General features: G+C 48.9%; 1 protein-coding gene across 2 annotated transcripts in view; it reads left to right on the top strand.

Moving 5' to 3' along the window:
• Positions 1-1,065: 1,065 nt before the first annotated feature.
• retreg1 (reticulophagy regulator 1) overlaps positions 1,066-20,379 on the top strand; it is a 164,093-nt gene continuing 144,779 nt past the window's right edge. Inside the window, exons 1-3 of one of the 2 annotated variants that reach the window (XM_078240806.1) lie at positions 1,066-1,399; positions 2,031-2,137; positions 19,654-19,684. In XM_078240806.1, the coding sequence (XP_078096932.1) occupies positions 1,146-1,399; positions 2,031-2,137; positions 19,654-19,684 (392 nt within the window). In that variant the 5' untranslated portion in view covers positions 1,066-1,145. Of the gene's footprint in view, positions 1,400-2,030; positions 2,138-19,650; positions 19,685-20,379 lie in introns of both variants that reach the window. The other variant, XM_078240797.1, reaches the window with a different exon arrangement.

The raw sequence follows: 20,379 nt of genomic DNA, 5'->3' as shown, positions 1-20,379 counted from the left end.
GGATTGAGGGCTAAATATTGACCGAAACACCCTCCTTTTCTGTAAAATAGTGCCATCTGTTATTTTACATTATGTGAGGGGACAGATAGTTGAATTTTTCAGTTGAATGATGACATCTTAATCACTACAATACTCTGTCCCACAGATTACGCGCTCAAATCCCCGCAGTGGGACTTAAATCCATAATTTCCTGATGTAGATATGAATTCTACATCAGAACCACAGCAAAAACGGCAAGAAATGGGACAACAATTAGGGTGACACGGTGGCACAGTGGTTAAGCACTGCTGCTTCACAGAACCAGGGACCTGGGTTCAATTCCGGCCTTGGATGACTGTCTGTGTGGAGTTTGCACATTCTCCCTGTGTCTGTGTGGGTTTCTTCCGGGTGCTCCGGTTTCCTCTCACAGTCCAAAGATGTGTGGGTTAGGTGGATTGGTCATGCCAAATTGACCCTAGTGGCGGGGGATTAGCAGGGTAAATATGTGGGTTTACAGGGCCTGGATGAATTGTGATCGGTGCAGATTCAATGGGCTGAATAACCTCCTTCTGCACTGTAGGGATTCTATGGAAGATCCTGGGAGAGTGAAATGAGCTTTGAAAGGAATATTAGAGAGATGGGATAGATTTTTACAAAGCATCCATGCCCTCAACAGCCTGATTCATTTAATGCCAAATGCACTACATCTATGAACACGTGTTTGAGTCTCAGACTGTTTGCATGGGGAATATTTTTGGTGGTGGTGAGGTTGGAGATAGAGGCAAATGTCATGGGGCCACTGGGAGGCATGCCAAGGAACTCCTATTAATGAGTAAGTAGTGTGTAGATTATATTAAGAGACTAACCTATCCTACCAGATCTCTCAGTTAAGCCTTCACTTTCAAAATGATGTAAATTCAGCATTGCCTTAATAATAACATCCCTGGTTCTCCACCCCTTTGCCATGAAGTCAGCTGAATATGTCCCTCCCTCCACCAATACACAGTCTGAGAGTCAGACTTGTATCGGCGGAGGGAGGGACATATTCAGCTTCCCCTCCCCATAACGAGGTGCTGGCGTAACAAACAGGAGAGAGATTAAAACCATAACACTGAGCTGACGTCAGGGCAGCTGTAAATAAACAAGTGTGGAAAAGGAAAGATAAGATGGCGAGTGTGGGGATGTGGTGGTGGCAGCGGCTGGGCGGCAGCGACGATGGGCAGAGGAAGGCGGCAGCTCCTGGGGTGAAGCCGGAGGAGAAGGCGGTGCCGGAGCTCCGGCTTCAGGCTGACAGTGAACAAGAGGCGGATGATTCAGATTCGCTCTGGCTTTTGCTGCTGAATTCCATGGAGACCGCTTTAACCGGCCACAGACCGGCTTATAGCAGTGTAATGTTCATCTGCTGCAACGCTCTCTTTTGGTAAGGGAAGCTAGGTGAAATATCCCACCCTTCAGAAAATAGGATGTTTGCGGGAAAATATTTATATTTAACCACCAGGACACACAGGCTTGGACATTGCTGACTTTAACAGTCTGCACAATGTCACCGATAATGTTTGGTGGGTGAATTTGATTGGCATTCGAGATGAGTCTTGTTGGTTAACAATGAGTTCCAATTTAAAGGCTGACTTCATTTAATGGGAGATGACTGCTCTCTGATACTGTAGGCCTGTCGCATACTTTCATTTTGCAGTCGCCTAAGATTTTAAATGACTACCACCACCTCAAATGCCCATCGGTGATTCTGATTCAACTTGGATGATACATCTCTATGTTGATTGGATTATCATTCAGAGTTGCGTCAATAATATTCCAATCTTCATTGTTGAACCGAGTTTTGAGTGGATTCGAGTTTATTCTCGCAATTCTACTGGTTCAGTTGTATTGGGCAGCTAAATATTCTTGCGATTTAAATATTAAGAAATGGAAAGCTCGATTAAGCAGCATACGCTGGAAAGAAATTGGGTTAAAATAAAAGACGTTGGGTGTGTCTGAGGGGGCTGGCAGTTGGTGAGTGTTTAATCTTCCTCTCTCTCTCTGTGCTCTCCCAGGTTTCTAGCTTTAACACCCTGGAGGTTTTATTCCTTGGTTGCTTTGGGCTTCCTTTTGTTGGTTGTTACGGAGAACATAAGAGCTTTGATTTCCTTCGCCATGAAAGGTAAGTAAGGAAGATGAGACAACAAGTGGGTTGATGGCCGTTACAAATCGGGTGAGGATGAGGCGGCCTTTCCATATCCATAATTACAGCTTGCATTTATTTAAAATTCCGAGGCTATTGTCGAATGACAGGATCAAAAGGCGGGTTTTTACCGAAATTCTGAGAAACCTAAATAATGCAGTTTGTACTATCTCGCCTGCTCCGTCAAAGAACGAAAATACTCGCCTTGTTTAAAGATTGAAATTTGGGATTTCCCGGGGCATAGCCCCGAAGGTGCAACCGAATTTGCCGATACGGAATTATTCTCAAGTTTTCTGCAGCTTTTCTAAATCAGCCTAAACTCACATATGAAACTGTAACCGAGGGATGGACAGACCATCCTAACAGGTTACAGCCTTCACACTGTATCCTCAAATAAGTTGGTAACTCACCCAAAATGATGCCAAGGCTGTGCATTTACTTTATGCGTACCTAAGGTGACCAGATCATCAAAAGTTAAAACAGGGACACCTTGAAAGGTCCTGGGAAGGTGGGATCGGTGATGATTGACATGTTGGGCGACCAATGGCAGCAGTCTGGGGGAGGGGAATTTGAAGGTAGATGGTCATAGAACATAGAAAAACTACAGCACAAACAGGCCCTTTGGCCCACAAGTTGTGCCAAACACATCCCTACCTTCTAGACCTACCTATAACCCTCCATCCTATTAAGCTCCATGTACTCATCCAGGAATCTCTTAAAAGACCCTATTGAGTTCGCCTCCACCACCACTGACAGCAGTCGATTCCACTCGCCCACCACCCTCTGTGTGAAAGGTATGGTAGCCCGGGAGATGTCATATGATGACATCATTGTTTGTATCTTAAAGACTTGATTAGCTGTAAGTATTCGCATTCCAACCATTATTCATGTAAATTGAGTCCGTGTCTTTATATGCCCTGTTTGTGAACAGAATTCCCACTCACCTGAAGAAGGGGCTTGGAGCTCCGAAAGCTTGTGTGGCTTTTGCTACCAAATAAACCTGTTGGACTTTAACCTGGTGTTGTTAAACTTCTTACTGTGTTTACCCCAGTCCAACGCCAGCATCTCCACATCAAACAACAACATGCAGTCAGACTATAATTGTAACTCGGAGAACAATCAGCAATTCAGCCCATTAGTTACAGTTGAATACATGTTCTGAGTAGATTGTGTTACTATGTGGCAGGAGGATTGCATTCCTGAGCATTTATCAATTATCGTTGAATATCATTTTCACAAATGTATGCATTGTATATGGCAGTAGGCACATCTTGAGTATTAGATACTTGGGCTACAATTCATAGCTCTAGTACATCTTTTCTAATCAAGCAAATAATTTGAAAGTTTAATAGAAGATTAATTGTGCAATTGAGTTATTTGCTGTGAACATACTGCTCTGCCTCAAGCCAACAGAACTGGTGAGACAGGATCATTTAAACCACAAAGTGATTGACAGGTTCTTGTTGTCACACAATGGCAAAGGTAATTTCAGAGTGGGAGCCAATGGGATTGTTAAGGAAGAAAGCTGAAGAGTGGAGCCGTTATGGAGCACCAGCAGTATTGGGTTAAACGTGTTGTGGTGATAGGCAAGTGGCTAGGTGCTGCAAGGATGTTTAAAAGGTGTCACCAGCAAACGAGCCATTGGCACCAAAAAGATGTGATGACCCCCTTGGACTGAGTTCCTGGCTGCACAACTGGCCATTGCTGAAGAATCCAAGGTGGAGCTGGCCGTGATTCCCTGGTGCTGCACAGCACAAGGGTTTTTGTTTTTGCTGCTAGTAAATTGGATGCAAGGGGAGGATTAAACTGGCTTCCATGGAGCTGAAAAGCTGGATATTTGAGCAATTTGGAGAAAACTGCCCTTGGAAACAGGGATGCTTTGTGAAAATTTGAGATGTCTGGTCACACTGTCTGAACTCAAACATTTCTAGGCCTATATTTCAAAAAATGCCCTTTTTTGCATCAAATATTCTATATGCTCAGTTACTTAGTCATAATAAAAGTACACACCATATTCTTCAATGTTTTTAAAGTTCATGTACTTCAATGTGGACCTTTTTGTAATCTTTCTCTTTCTGCTCTTTGTATTATTTTTATCAAAATAGCAAACGCATAAAACGCGTATAGGGAAGTAAGTCTTTAAATACCTATCTTTACATTGGAATTTTAAGGAGTAGTTTCAGCTTGCCTTGATCTGACAAAAGCAAGTGTTGAACTGGAACCTGGTCACATTTTTGACCTTTTGAGTCTTGGACAACATTCCTTTAACATGGAAAACAACGCTTTTGATGGTGTAAGAAAATGGGGTGGAGGCAGGATCTTGGGGAAACTTATTTCAGCTCAAAATAAACACTACAAAATTGCAACTCAAAAGCAAAGCATCACATCTGTAAGGAAAGCTCCAATATACCAGTGCTAAAATGAACTACTGCATATCTTGTCAGTACAAATGGTTCAGATGTAACTGGCACTATTGTGATGTGAAAAACATCATTGCTTATAAATTCCACCGGAAAACATTCAGACAAATTTAAGAGTTGTAATGATGTTTAGACATAGAACATAGAACAGTACAGCACAGAACAGGCCCTTCGGCCCACGATGTTGTGCCGACCTTCATCTGAAACCAAGATCAAGCTATCCCACTCCCTACCATCCTGGTGTGCTCCATGTGCCTATCCAATAACCGCTTAAATGTTCCTAAAGTGTCTGACTCCACTATCACTGCAGGCAGTCCATTCCACACCCCAACCACTCTCTGCGTGAAGAACCTACCTCTGATATCCTTCCTATATCTCCCACCATGAACCCTATAGTTATGCCCCCTTGTAATAGCTCCATCCACCCGAAGAAATAGTCTTTGAACGTTCACTCGATCTATCCCCTTCATCATTTTATAAACCTCTATTAAGTCTCCCCTCAATCTCCTCCGCTCCAGAGAGAACAGCCCCAGCTCCCTCAACCTTTCCTCATAAGACCGACACTCCAAACCAGGCAGCATCCTGGTAAATCTCCTCTGCACTCTTTCCAGCGCTTCCACATCCTTCTTATAGTGAGGTGACCAGAACTGCACGCAATATTCCAAATGCGGTCTCACCAAGGTCCTGTACAGTTGCAGCATAACCCCACGGCTCTTAAACTCCAACCCCCTGTTAATAAAAGCTAACACACTATATGCCTTCTTCACAGCTCTATCCACTTGAGTGGCAACCTTTAGAGATCTGTGTATATGGACCCCAAGATCTCTCTGTTCCTCCACAGTCTTCAGAACCCTACCTTTGACCCTGTAATCCACATTTAAATTAGTCCTACCAAAATGAATCACCTCACATTTATCAGGGTTAAACTCCATTTGCCATTTTTCAGCCCAGCTTTGCATCCTATCTATGTCTCTTTGCAGCCTACAACAGCCCTCCACCTCATCCACTACTCCACCAATCTTGGTGTCATCAGCAAATTTACTGATCCACCCTTCAGCCCCCTCCTCTAAGTCATTAATAAAAATCACAAAGAGCAGAGGACCAAGCACCGATCCCTGCGGCACTCCGCTAGCAACCTGCCTCCAGTCCGAAAATTTTCCATCCACCACCACCCTCTGTCTTCGATCAGATAGCCAGTTACCTATCCAATCGGCCAACTTTCCCTCTATCCCACACCTCCTTACTTTCATCATAAGCCGACCATGGGGGACCTTATCAAACGCCTTACTAAAATCCATGTATATGACATCAACCGCCCTACCTTCATCAACACACCTAGTTACCTCCTCAAAAAATTCTATCAAATTTGTGAGGCACGATTTGCCCTTCACAAATCCGTGCTGACTATCCCGGATTAATCCGCATCTTTCTAAATGGTCGTAAATCCCATCCCTAAGGACCTTTTCCATCAATTTACCAACCACCGAAGTCAGACTAACCGGTCTATAATTACCAGGGTCATTTCTATTCCCTTTCTTAAACAGAGGAACAACATTTGCCACTCTCCAGTCCTCTGGCACCATCCCCGTGGACAGCGAGGACCCAAAGATCAAAGCCAAAGGCTCTGCAATCTCATCCCTCGCCTCCCAAAGAATCCTAGGATACATTTCATCAGGCCCAGGGGACTTATCGACCTTCAGTTTATTCAAAACTGCCAATACATCCTCCCTCCGAACATCTATTTCCTCCAGCCTATTAGCCTGTAACACCTTCTCTTCCTCAAAAACATGGCCCCTCTCCTTGGTGAACACTGAAGAAAAGTATTCATTCATCACCTCGCCTATCTCTACTGATTCCATACACAAGTTCCCACCACTGTCCTTGACCGGCCCTAACCTCACCCTGGTCATTCTTTTATTCCTCACATAAGAGTAAAAAGCCTTGGGGTTTTCCTTGATCCGACCCGCCAAGGACTTCTCATGTCCCCTCCTAGCTCTCCTCAGCCCCTTTTTCAGCTCATTCCTTGCTAACTTGTAACCCTCAATCGAGCCATCTGAACCTTGTTTCCTCATCCCTACATAAGCTTCCCTCTTCCTTTTCACAAGACATTCCACCTCTTTTGTGAACCACGGTTCCCTCACTCGGCCATTTCCTCCCTGCCTGGCAGGGACATACCTATCAAGGACACCCAGTATTTGTTCCTTGAAAAAGTTCCACTTTTCATCAGTGCCTTTCCCTGACAGTTTCTGTTCCCATCTTATGCCCCCTAATCCTCCTCCTCACTTCAAATTTTGAAGTAAAGTCAACTGACAGTTTAATTATTCATTTACAAAGTATAGCTTATTGCAGCAGGACCGAGTGCAATTTCTATGGATTCATGCATCGTTTTTCCAGCATAGAGTTACATACGAATTAGGAATATGCCACGTCCATCCCTCTAACCCACTTAGAACATAGAATTCTGACAGTGCAGGAGGCCGTTTGGCCCATTAAGTCTGCACCGACACTCTGACAGAGTATGTTACCCAGGCCCTCTCCCCTGTCCTATCCCCATAACCCTACACATTCCCATGGCTAATCTATCTAACCTACACATCTTGGGCCATTAAAATACAATTTAGCACGGCCAATCCACTCAACCAGCACATCTTTGGACTGTGGGAGGAAATCGGAGCACCTGGAGGAAACCCATGCAAATACGGGGAGAATGTGCAAACTCCACACAGACAGCCACCCAAGGCTGGAATCAAACTTGGGTCCCTGGCGCTGTGAGGCAGCAGTGCTAACCACTGTGCCACCGTGCCGCTTGCTCTGCCATTCAGTAAGGTCATGACTGATCTGATTTTTAACCTCAACTCCACATTCTTTAAAAATATTCAAAGATGCTCATGTCTTTTAAAGAAGAATGTTCCAAAGATTCACGATCCTCTGAGAAAAATATTTTCCTCATCTGTGTCTTAAAAATCATGATCCTTAGTTCTACATTCACCCACGTGAGGAAACATTCTCTCCGCATCCACTCTGTCAAGTCACTCAGGATCTTGTATATTTTGATCAAGTCAACCCTTGCTCTAAACTCCAATGGATACAAGCCTAGCCTGTCCAGCTTTTCCTCAGGATAGCCCACTCATTCCAGATAAATCGTCAATCTTCTAATAAACCTTCTTTGAACTTCTAATGCATTTACCTCCTTAAATAGGCGACTAATACTGTACTCAGAACTCCGATGTAGTTTCACTAATGCCCTGTATAACTGAAGCAGAGCCTCCCAGCTGTTGTATTCAATCCCCTTCTCCATAAAACATTCTATTTGCTTACCTAATTACTTGCTGTACCTGCATATTAACCTTTTGTGATTCATGGATTAGGAAACTCAAACCCCACTGAATCTCAAAGCTTTGCAATCTCTCTCCATCTAGAAGTATGATCTTTTTTATTCTTCCTGCCAGAATGGACAATTTCACATTTTCCAGATCTTTGCCCATTTGCCCAACTTGTCTATATCCTTTTGTAACCTCCTTATGTCCCCTTCACAACTTACTTTTGTATCTAACTTTGTGTCATCAGCAAATGTAGCTCACCTCTTCATCCAAATCATTTATATAAATTGTAGAGTTGAGGCCCCAGCACCATCCCTGTGACACACCAGTTGTTACATCATGCAAACCAGGAAATGATCCATTTATGCCTACTGTTTGTTTCTTGTTAGCAAACTAATCTTCTATCCATGCCAATATGTTACCCTGTACACCATGAGCTTTTTTTTTCTGCAATAACTTTTGATGTGGCACCTTACCAAATGCCTTCTGGAAATCTAAGTCCAAACAACCCCTTTATCCACAGCACCTTCATAGAACTCCAATAAATTGGTGCCCGTTTATAACTCTTTAATTTTTACATGACAGATGTTATGCTAACTGGCCTATATTTCCTGCTATCTCTCTCCCTTTTTGAATAATATTAGCTATTTTCCTATCTAATGGAACATTCCTGAATCTAGTGAATTTTAGAAAATTAAAATCAATGCATCAACTATCTCACTAGCTACTTTAAGATCTTGGGTTGAAACTCACCAGGACCCAAGGACCTGTCAGTTTGCTAAGTTTCTCTTCACTAGTGATTGTAATTTTCTTGAGTTCCTCTTCCCTTTCCATTCCTGATTTTCAGCTATTTCTGGGATATCACATGTATCCTATAGTGAAGGGCAATGCAAAATATCAGATCAATTCATCTGCCATCTCCTTATTTTCCATTATTAATTCCTCAGAATCACTTTCTATAAGACCAACACTCACTTTTGTTAACTCTTTTTAAAGATCTCAAATCATAGAATCCCTACAGTGCAGAAGGAGGCCATTCAGCCCATCAGGTCTGCAACGAATACAATCCCACTCGGGCTTTATCCCCATAATCCCATGCATTTACCCAAGCGAGTCCCCCTGACACTAAGGGGCAATTTAGCATGGCCAATCCACCTAACCTGCACGTCTTTGGACTGTGGGAGGAAACCAGAGCACCCGGAGGAAACCCACGCAGACACGGTGAGAATGTGCAAACTTCACACAGACAGTAACCCAGGCTGGAATCGAACCCAGGTCCCTGGCGCTGTGAATCAGCAATGCTAACCACTGTGCATCTCTAGTGTCATTATATTTCTAATTAGACTTTACTTATGCTCTAATTTCTTTCTTATTAATCTTTTAATCATTTTTTTGCTTGTTTTTAACATTCTGTCCAATCTTCTGATTTGCTACTCATCTTGGGGTTGGGGTGTGCGTGCTTGCATTTGTTTGTTTGTTCTAATAGTTGGCTGTTTGGGAAATGCCACTTAATCTCTGATTTGTATGGGTTAATATGGTAAACTGGAGTGTTAAGTTATTTTTGCCTTGTAGTTCTTTGTAACGCTTATGAAAAGCATCTGGTTGTGGCAGCTTGATGTTGATTGTCTTCTCGACTTATTCCTCCAAATGGGTTCAAAAAGTGCCACTATTTTAGTTGCTTTATAAAAATATATATAATTGTTACACTTTGTAATGAAGTGGCATCTAAATTTCAAATAGATTAGTGATGACCTCAAACAAATGACTGCATTGTTTTAAATTCCTCAAACTGTGTAACCAAATGCATTTATTTAAACTTAAATGAAGATGGATAACTTTGGATTTTAGCAGGTGATTCTGATACAATTGGTATTCCTTAGGTGCATGTCATAATGCCTGTTGCTGATATTTTAACAAGAATTAACACTGAATGCTATTGAATCTCAAGATGTATCAATTATAAAAACATATTTTTAATAAAGATTTATAGGAATAATGTAAAGACTACAATCTGATATTGGAATTCAGATTTCTTATGTTTGAGTGTTATTTGATACCTTTTAATCTCTTAAAATAACTAATTGCTCCTGGGTGTCTTTTATTGTCTATATTAGTAATTTGGTGCAAGTATTTTAGAATGATAATACTGGTGGTGACATTCACAAATTACAAACAGTTCTCTCCATAATATTTCCTGTGCCATTCTTCACAGCCATTTAAAGTAGATATACTGACATTAAAAACCTTTGGCACAATTTATGCTATAGGGTATGAATAATTAAATCTATGGTGCCAATTTAACCTGAAGTAGAATAATAATTGAGGTATTTGATTCATTAAATGGGTTATCAGAAAAACGGTATCACATACTTTAAAATGGGAGATTGGGATATTTGAACTCTGAGAGCTATTTAATCGTGATTGGATCAAAAGTATGAGTTCTGTTCTGTACTCATCTTATAGGATTGCTTGTGAAGTAACCCCGCAAGGAAGTCTATTTCTTACGAACATTTAAATTGTTGATATGAGGCACCAGGGGGAATGTTAAGTGAATGTTACAATTTGATTAGGCTATATTATTGCATTAATAATGTCACTAATTGTTGTCTTGTTCTAATTTTGTAGTATGTATGTGTGATGACTTCAGCCAGACTAATTAGGTTGGCTTGCTAGAGTATGAAATTGGGGAGCTGCCCCTTTTAATTTGTCCCCAAGTTAATTTGAGTTCATTTATTTGGTTGGTGTTGAAAGACATACCTGATGAGTCTTTATATTCGCGGCCAGGTGTCCCTGGAGAGAGAGCATGTGGTGTTCACGGGCACAGTTGACGCCTTCCGTGCCCACTGGGCAACGCAGGGGCTGGGATGTTTTATTAACCCTGATAATCACATTTTGATTTGATGTTTTAAATTTCCTTTGTGATTTGATTTTTGGTTCGGGCTGTTCCCCCTCCTTTTGGGGAGCTGCCCCTTATAATTTGTCCCTAAGTTACTGTGAGTTAGTTTATTAAGTTGGTACCTTTTAAAAGAGATACCCGATGAGTCTTTATATTTGCAGCAGGTGTCCCTGGAGAGGGAGCATGCGGTGTCCATGGGCGCAGTTGGCACCTTCCATGCCCGTTGGGCACGACGGGGGCTGGGGTGGATTATAGACTCCAATAATCACATTTTAATTTGATGTTTTAAGTTTCCTTTCGACTTTGTTTTTGTTTGGGCTGTTCCCCCTCCTTTTGGGGCGCTGCCCCTCTTAATTTGTCCCTAAGTTAGTTTGAGTTAGTTTATTAAGTTGGTACCTTAAAAGAGCTACCTGATGAGTCTTAATGGTTAAATCAGGGAGCCTCATGCTCCCTATTTAAAGCAGGTGTGTCAGACTCCCAGCCTGCATTCAGCAGGGAGCACCTGTTCGAGCTGCCTGTGTCCAGAAGAGGTTCTTGCTGCTGACAGGAAGGAAAAGAGAAGCTGGGTGGAAGGGTCTTTTTGCTTTTGTGGAGGATTCACCAGAAGGAGGAAGGAAGGAACCTGCCCACCCAGCCACTGAAGGTGCTCTCTCCTTGAGAGAGGAGAGGGAGAAAGGGAGAGACAAAGACTTCCATCTGCAGGAGGGAGGACAACAGTCAACAAAAAGAAAAATAGATCAACATCAAAGGACTGAGTTGTTGGGCTGGTGCCCCTAACCATTGAAGGTCTGTGCCTGAAAGGGAGGGGGGGAAGAACACAGAACATCTTTTACAGGGGTGGGGGGCGAAGACACTCCTGGACTTTTCATTGTCAGGCCCAATAGGGCTGAAGATTAAAAGTCCCCCCCACCCACTGCTGCTGCCCTCAACACCGGCACCCTCCCCCTCCTCCACTCCTGACCTGGGGCACTAGCCCACCTCAGTGCCCTGTCTCTCATCCTCCCTCCTGCTCCTCCATCCCCCTCTCTCTCCCTCTCTGATATCCGGGGAGAGAGTGCCTGAACCCTCACCCACCCCTCCCTCCCTCATTCCCTCTCTGTCCTCCAATACTAGGGCAGAGACACCACCCCCACCCCCCCCCCACACCCCCACACCCATACTCCCTTCCCTCTCTGCCCCCCCTCTCTGTGCCTCACGTAAAGGACAGGGAGGCCCCTCACTCAACCCTCCCTGCACCCCTCACCCCACGGACAAATCAAAACTAATACGCCCTGCCGTGCATCTGGCCAGTCTCGGGGTGGGCGTAGCACCCATTAACATCATGGTGACCACGACACCGTCACCGGTGGCAGGGCCGTCTAGGCCCAACTATGCAGGTGTGGCGGCAGCCAGGGGCCCCACGGCACCCAAGGCCCTGCCACCTTTCAAATTAATAACTAAACAACTTGGGGTAAAGTGCTACGCCCACCCCGACATGACCATCGAGGCTTGCGTTCGGGCAATGGCTGGGGTTGTCGGCCCCTCAGCCATTGTCGCAGCCTCAAAGATGTACGGCAAGGCCGTATTTTTTCTGAAGGCCGAGCGGGCGGTCCACCTCGCCCTGGAAAAGGGGCTCACGGTGGGCGGGACGTTCTTGGTGGTCGACCCCCTGGAGGCCACCGCCCATCGAGTCGTCATCTCGAACGTCCCGCCCTTCATCCCCGTGGAACTCCTCCTCCCCCACCTCCATCTACTGGGGGAGGTCAGGTCCGAGGTGGCGCCGGTCCCGCTCGGTCTTCGTTACCAGGCCCTCAGGCACGTGTACTCCTTCCGGTGCCAGGTATATGTCCGCCTGGCCCGGGAGGAGTGCCTGGAAGGGGGCTTCAATGTCCCCTTCGATGGGACTACTTACCGGGTCTTCTGGTCCGCGGACGGCGTGCGGTGCCATGCCTGCAAGGAGGCGGGGCACATTAAAAAGAACTGCCCTGTCTCCAAGGCGGCCGCCGATCCCCAATCCAAGGCGGCCGCAGCTGGCACCGCAGCCCCCTCTTCCCCCCCCCCCCCCCAAGCAAACACCACCTGGCCCCCCGCAAGGGGAGGCCACGCCGGCAGCAGCCGCCACCTTGGCTGCCGGTGGGGAGGGAGTGGAGCATCCGCGAGGCCAGATGACCCCGCTAAAAGGGGAGGAACGCGACCCCGACCCCCTCCACCCCAGTCACATCGGCTGCCTGCTCGGGGAAAGGTTAAGAGGGGCGGGGTGCAGGCAGCGTCTCCCACCCACGGGCATAACAGCAAGAAGAGGCGCTGCCCCTCGGGAGCCGTGGGTTCGAGGGTTGTGCGCCCCGCCCCCCCGTTTATGTCATCGCCTGCCACGCCCCCACCTGTTTTCTACACCTTGTCCCCAGACCGGGGGCAAGAAGAAACTGAAAACAAAACACGTGCTGCTGCAGTCCCCCGGACGGGTCTCCCCGAGGCCAGGTGTGGGCGGGGCCCTCGCGGCTCCGTTCAGCCCGGTCGAATTCGACCCGTCCTCCTTTTACAGCTTGCCGGGGGACTGGAGCAGCACCCCAATGTTCGGGTCCCTGGGCGGCGGTGGCGAGGAATTTATCTCCCCCTCTCTGTCCCAGCCTTTGATGCTGGGCACCCCCAATGTGAATCCGGAGGGTTCTCCGGGTTTGGGGGGTGTCCAGGCGTTCGGGGCAGGGGGGGGGGACGGAGCCGCCGCCGCCCACGGACCCACAAACGCAGGGTCGAGAGCCCGAGGGGAACCCCTCCTCCGCCGATCCTGGGGGTGGGATCGGGGGGCAGTCAGGACTAGTCGGCGGCTCCGTGCCGTACGCCCTGCGCAGGGGACTCGGAGTCGAAGGGCGACGGCCCCGAGGAGGTAAGCTGCTCGGTGGTGGGCACGAGGATCGTTTCAGGGTCCACCTGTAGCGAGGCGGGGGACTCCCTCGTGCCCCTCACCAAGTTGCCCCTCATCCCCTTTGGGGAACTCAGGGCTTTCATCGAAGACCATTCTGGTCGCCCTGACAGCGTCCGACTAGCCCTCGACCGCTGGTCAGACCTGGCGCTGCTCGTCCGGTCCACGCGGGCCTGCTCCCAGGCCGCGTCGGACCTGACTGAAAGAGAGCGGCGTCGGGTACGGGAGTTCCTCGACGGGCTCAAGGGGGAGCGGACTGGCGCGTCTTTCACCAGCGCCCCCCCACGCACTTAGATAAGTGGTGACGTTGGCACAATGCTACTGACATGAAGGTAATTATAGCCAGCCTCAATGTCAACGGCAGCAGCGAGCCACTCCGCAGGTTCCAGAACTTCTCGGTCCTCCGCGACGGGAAGTATGCGGTGTGCTTCCTGCAAGAAACCCGTACCATTCCAGGAGACGAAGCCCGATGGCTCCTGGAGTGGCGAGGGGGGGTCTACATGAGCCACCTCACTCTCGCTTCTAGCGGGGTGGCTATCTTGTTGGCCCTGAATTTTCAGCCGGAGATCTTGGGGGTCAAGGAGCCGGTGCCAGGCCGGTTGCTGCACTTGACGGTCCGTGTGGGGGGCGTGGTCATTCACTTGCTGAACGTCTACGCCCCGGGCGCCGGACCGCAGCAAACGACTTTCTACGAGAAAGTGTCCGCTCACCTCGACACCATCGCTGGGGGCGAATGCATCATCCTCGGGGGGGATTTCAACTGCACCCTCGAGGCACGGGACCGCGCCGGCTTCTGGCAGCGCACCCCGGCGATGATGAAGTTGCGGGACCTGCTCGGGACCCGTGACTTGGTGGACGCCTGGAGACATCTCCATCCTGGCTCCAGAGCTTTCAGTTACGTGAGGCCTGGAGGCGGAGCGTCCAGAATCGACCGCCTTTACATTTCGAGGGCGCACTTGTCCGGCGTGCCGTCGGCCTCCATACGGCAGGTGCCGTGCACGGACCACCACCTGGTGTGGGCGGAGTTTGCTCTGTCTCGCGTCCGGGGGGGGTCCGCGTACTGGCACTTCAACAACACGCTGCTGGAGGACGAGCGCTTCCTGGACTCGTTCCGTCGATTCTGGGCCGGCTGGAGAAGGAAGCGGGGAGGCTTCCCCTCCTTGAGGCTATGGTGGGACGTGGGCAAGACTCACGTTCGGACCTTCTGTCAGGAGTACGCGAGGGGGTCGACGAGGAGGCGGAAATCCAGGCTCGAGGAGTTGGAGAAGGAACTTTTCGACCTGGAGGCACGTCTCAGTCAGCCCGACGCGAACCCGGCCCTGCGGCTAGAGTACAGGGAGAAGAAGGGCGCGCTGCGGGACCTGCAACTGGTCGGGTCCCGCGGCGCGTACGTGAGGTCGCGGCTCCAGTTCCAGGTGGACCTGGACCGTGGCTCCCCCTTCTTCTACTCGCTGGAAAAAGGGCGGGCTAACCGTCAGCAGCTCCTTACGCTGCTGGCCGACGACGGTTCCCCCGTCTCGGATCCGGAGGGCATCCGGGCCATCGCCCGGGATTATTACACCTCCCTCTTCTCTCCGGATCCGTCCAGCGAGGATGCCCGCAGACTTCTGTGGGAGGACCTTCCGCAAGTCAGCCCGGAGGGCGCGGCAGGCTCGAGGCCCCCATCACCGTGGCCGAGCTGACCGACGCCCTCAATGGCCTCGGTCGGGGCAAGGCCCCGGGGCTGGACGGGCTGACGGTAGAGTTCTTCAGGGCGTTCTGGGACGTCCTGGGGGGCGACTACGCGGGGGTCCTGGAGGAGAGCAGCGCCACCGGGGAGATGCCCCTTTCGTGGCGCAGGGCCGTCATTGCCCTGCTGCCAAAGAAGGGGGATCTCCGGTGCCTTAAAAACTGGCGCCCGGTCTCCCTCCTCAGCACGGATTATAAAATCTTTGCCAGGGCATTAGCCTCACGCCTTGGGTCCGTGCTGGACCACATGATCCACCCTGACCAGTCCTACATAGTCCCGGGCCGATCGATTCACGATAACCTCCATCTGGTCTGGGACCTGATCCACCATTCCCAGAGGGCTGGTCTGTCGAGCGCCTTCTTGTCCTTAGATCAGGAGAAGGCGTTCGACAGGGTGGAGCACGAGTATTTGCTCGGGACTCTGCGGGCATTCGGGTTCGGGATGCAGTTTGTCGCCCGGATCCGATTACTCTACTCTGCCGCAGAGTGTCTGATTAAGGTTAACGGGTCCCTGACGGCGCCCCTTCGCTTTGGGAGAGGAGTACGGCAGGGCTGCCCCTTGTCCGGCCAACTGTATTCTATATGCGTGGAGCCATTCCTGCGCCTCTTGCGGAGGAGGTTGTCGGGTTTGACTCTGCATGGTCCGGATGTAGGGGTGGTCCTGTCTGCTTACGCCGACGACGTGCTCCTCATGTTCACGGACCTGGCTGACCTGCGGAGGATGCGAGAATGCCAGGCGGTGTACTCCGCCGCGTCCTCCGCCAGGATCAACTGGGCCAAGTGCTCCGGACTCCTGGTCGGTCCGTGGGAGACGGACCCCCTTCCGGAGGAGCTCAGGCCTTTCACCTGGAGCAGGACCAACCTCCTCTACCTGGGGGTCCATCTCTGCCCAGCCGAGGAATCTTGGGCGGCGAACTGGCGGGAGTTGGAGGCCAAAGTCTCCGCCCGCCTGGGTCACTGGACAGGACTGCTCCGAGTGCTGTCCTACAGGGCGCGAGCTCTCGTCATAAACCAGCTGGTCGCCTCCATGCTGTGGTACCGGCTGGTCACTTTGACCCCTCCCCCTGGCTTTGTCACCGATATGCAGAAAGCCCTCGTGCGGTTTTTCTGGGACAACCGACTGCACTGGGTCGCTGCCGAGGTGCTGCATCTCCCGATTGAGGAGGGCGGACAAGGTCTGGTGTGCCTCCGCACGCAGGTAGCGACCTTCCGCCTCCAGACCCTGCAGCGATACCTTTACATCGAGCCTCCTCCACGATGGTGTGCGATGGCGACGTATTTTTTCCGCCACTTGCACGACCTCAATTACGACGTGCAGCTCCTGCGCATCAACCTGGGGCGTATTCCCACCTCCCTGCGGGAGTTGCCCGTCTTTTACCAGGACCTCCTCACGGTCTGGAACACGGTCGCCTCGCGACGCAGCTCTCCCCCGTCAGGAGTAGCGGGTCTCGTGCGAGAGCCGCTGCTCAGGAATCCGCACCTCCAGCCTTACAACTTCAGGTGGCTGGTGGAGAGGAGGGCCGTGGACGCCGGGGTGACCAGGATCGGGGGACGTGCTGGATGGCGGAGGAGCGGGCTGGATGAGCCCCCACGTGCTGGCTGAGCGCGCGGGGGTGGCCGTCCGGCGCGCGGCCAAAGCCACCCAAGACCTTAGGACGGTCGTGCTCGGCCCTGAGTGCGCACGCGGTCTGGAGGCGGCGCAGGCGTGCGGTGGGATCCCGCCCGAGCGTTCCCCTGCTCGGACGGAATTTCACATTAGCCCGAAGCCTAGAACCCCCCCTCCCCCGGGTCAGGTGCCCCACTGCGTGTGCCGCCTCGCGGAAATGCCCTCCGTGCCCTTTTCCACCGCGCGGAGGCGTTTCCTGTACGGGCTGCTGCTGCACACCTTTCACTACCGCGTCCTCGCCCGTCGCCCGGATACACCTTGGCGGGCCTTGTTGCCGCCGGGCAGCGGAGGTCCCCAGTGGAGGTCCCTCTACGGAGGGATCTCCCCCAATTATCTCGGGGACCTGGGGTGGAGGGTGCTGCACGCAGCAGTGCCGTGCAACCGTAGGTTTTTCCGGTACACGGGCTCCTGAGACTGCCCTTTCTGTGGCCTCGTGGAGTCCGTGGACCATGTCTACGTTCTGTGTTTTAGACTGCACACCCTTTTTGGTTTCCTCAAACATCTTTTACTGATGTTTTGTTTGCACTTCAGTCCCACGCTCCTGATCTACGGGCACCTGGTGCGGAGAGGGGCGGGTCGGGACGCCGACCTCCTCGTGAACCTGCTCCTGGGCCTGGTGAGACGCGCCATCAATAGGTCCAGGCAGCGGGCGATCGACGGGGCCGTCCATCCCGACTGTCTGCCCCTCTACCGCGGCTACATTCGCGGCCAGGTGTCTCTGGAGAGGGAGCATGCGGTGTCCACGGGCGCGGTTGACGCCTTCCGCGACCGCTGGGCGCCGCAGGGGCTGGGGTGTATTGTCGACCCCGATAATCACCTTTTGGTTTGACGTTTTAAGTTTCCTTTCGACTTTGATTTTGGTTCGGGCTGTTCCCCCCTTCCTTTTGGGGAGCTCCCCTTTTACTTTGTCCCTAAGTTAGTTTGAGTTCGTTTATTACGTTGGTACCTTAAAAGAGCTACCTGATGAGTCTTAATTAATGGTTAAATCAGGGAGCCTCATGCTCCCTATTTAAAGCAGGTGTGTCAGACTCCCAGCCTGCATTCAGCAGGGAGCAACTGGAGAGCTGGCTGTGTACAGATGTATGGTGTAAATAAAGTAACTTGGTGATAGGACTTTCACCTCCGTGGGGTTGTTATAGTATGAAAATGTGGAGGACATGCATGAAGAACTGTGAACCTTGTTGGGGAATGCTAAAAGGTCATTAGATTTCTGTCCATCTGAGACCAGGCATCTTGAATTCTGTATCTTTTTTATTTTGAAATACTAACACTGTAATCCTGTGCACATACGTACAAATGCCTTCTACAACAAAAACACTTCTTTTCCCTGTATGTAATTGCTACTCCCTTTCAGAATTTAGGACCGGAGATCCTGGGATTCACTGGGTTACCAGGAGTGTACTGGTATTTGGTGAAGACTCCATATGGTTTGATAAATCACTGAATAAAAAGTATGAAGAAGTATTTTATCTTTTGCTGAGAGTATTGTATTGAGGTCCTTGTGATTTTTCTTTAAAATTGCATTGACTGCAGATGGGAGAGGAATTTTAAGTGAAGACATATTCTATGACACATTCTATACTCTCTATGAAGGGTAGAAGTTGGAGATAAATACAACTTCAGGTGCTGAGAATGTAATCTGGCCAATAGCTATTGTTTTCCCTACCTCCTTGGAAAGTACCATCTGCAAAATCAATCAAAATGATTACCGGTGGCACAGTGGTTAGCACTGCTGCCTCTCAGCACCTGGGACCCAGGTTCAATTCCAGCCTCGGTCACTATCTGTGTGGAATTTGCGCTCCCTCCCCATGTCTGAGTGGGTTTCCTCCGGGTGCTTTGGTTTCCTTCCACAGTCCAAAGATGTGCAGGTTAGGTTGATTGGCCATGCTCAATTGACCCCGGTGTCAGGGGGATTAGCAGGGTAAATGTGTGGGGTTACGGGAATAGGGTCTGAGTGGGATTGTGGTCGGCGCAGGCTCGATGGGCTGAATGGCCTCCTTCTGTACTGTAGGCATTCTGTGATTGCTTCCTTTTTTTCTGCTTTCTAAGACTTCAACCAGCAGTTTACATTTTCAGATGACTTTGTAAGTTGAACAATCCAATGCTTTGATATGCAGTAGTCTATCTCACTGCTTTTAAAAAGAAAACTACAAATCTGGAGCCTGAGTAGATTCCTGATTTGCAGATACTATCAAACAAAAGGAAAATAAGATATAACACTGAGTAGACTAATTGTTTTGTACACTGGTGATAATCAATACCTGAAAGTTTGCCCTTCACATATCTGTAGTACCTGATAATATGCTAAACTTGTATACCGATGTACATCCATTTGACATCACCTTCTGGTTTGGAAAGACTGGCTACAGGTGAATCATTTGATAATGTTCTGAATACAGTATGCGCACTGCTTCAATAAAAGTATTGGTAGACAAGTGTTAAATCCTTTCTCTTTTGTGTTTATGACCCTAATGTGTGCTGCATTTGTCAACCATTATAATCGAATGCAACTGTAATGAATTGGTAATTAATGTATGATTTTGCTAATACTGTCTCTTTTCAGTAGGTTGGAAGAAAAGCAAGAGCCTGAATGAAAGGTATGTACCATATTAAACTCTACATGCTCTGAATTGACTGCATTTTAAATCTGCTTCATTTCTTTCTATTTTTAAATGAAGTGCAGTTATCCTATTAATGGTGTCTTCCAAATAATGGTGCTTCTCTTTCATTCCCCCTTTCTGGCATTGATTAGGGAAAGGAAATGTGCCTTAAATAGTAAAAAATAAAAATAGAGAAGCAGGAGAACACTGCTCTATAGATTCGCAGATCATTAAAGTTTGGCAGCTCAGCTAGATACGGATTGGAAGGTAAATGCCGATCTAGCTGGTAGATCTGTTTGTTGTAATTTCTATATATTCTGATGTATCATTTTCAAGGAAGCAAATGGGATTTTTTTTTTGCCTCTGGAGGCACAGAATACAAAAGCAAGGAGGTAGCAGCCCACAGTTGGAGAACTGTGCATAGTTTTAGTTTTCTAAATACAGTGTCAAAGACACAGGATGGGATTTTCTAGTCTCACCTGCCCCAAGTCCAGAAATTTCCATCCAAGGTCAACAGACCTTTCAATGGTCCGCCAAAGTTTCTATCCTGTCTATGACGCTTCCCATGGTGGGCCGGATGGAAAATTTAGCCCACAGTAACAGTTCACCAGGAAATATTATCTGTGGAGTTAAGACAAAGTCTTGAGTGTTAGATTTTTCTACTGTAACTAGTAAGAGTGATGAATTTCTTC

This window comes from Mustelus asterias, chromosome 2 (assembly GCF_964213995.1).
Source record: "Mustelus asterias chromosome 2, sMusAst1.hap1.1, whole genome shotgun sequence".
In the NCBI taxonomy this organism is placed as follows: Eukaryota; Metazoa; Chordata; class Chondrichthyes; order Carcharhiniformes; family Triakidae; genus Mustelus; species Mustelus asterias.
This window is presented reverse-complemented; position numbering and strand designations above follow the sequence as displayed.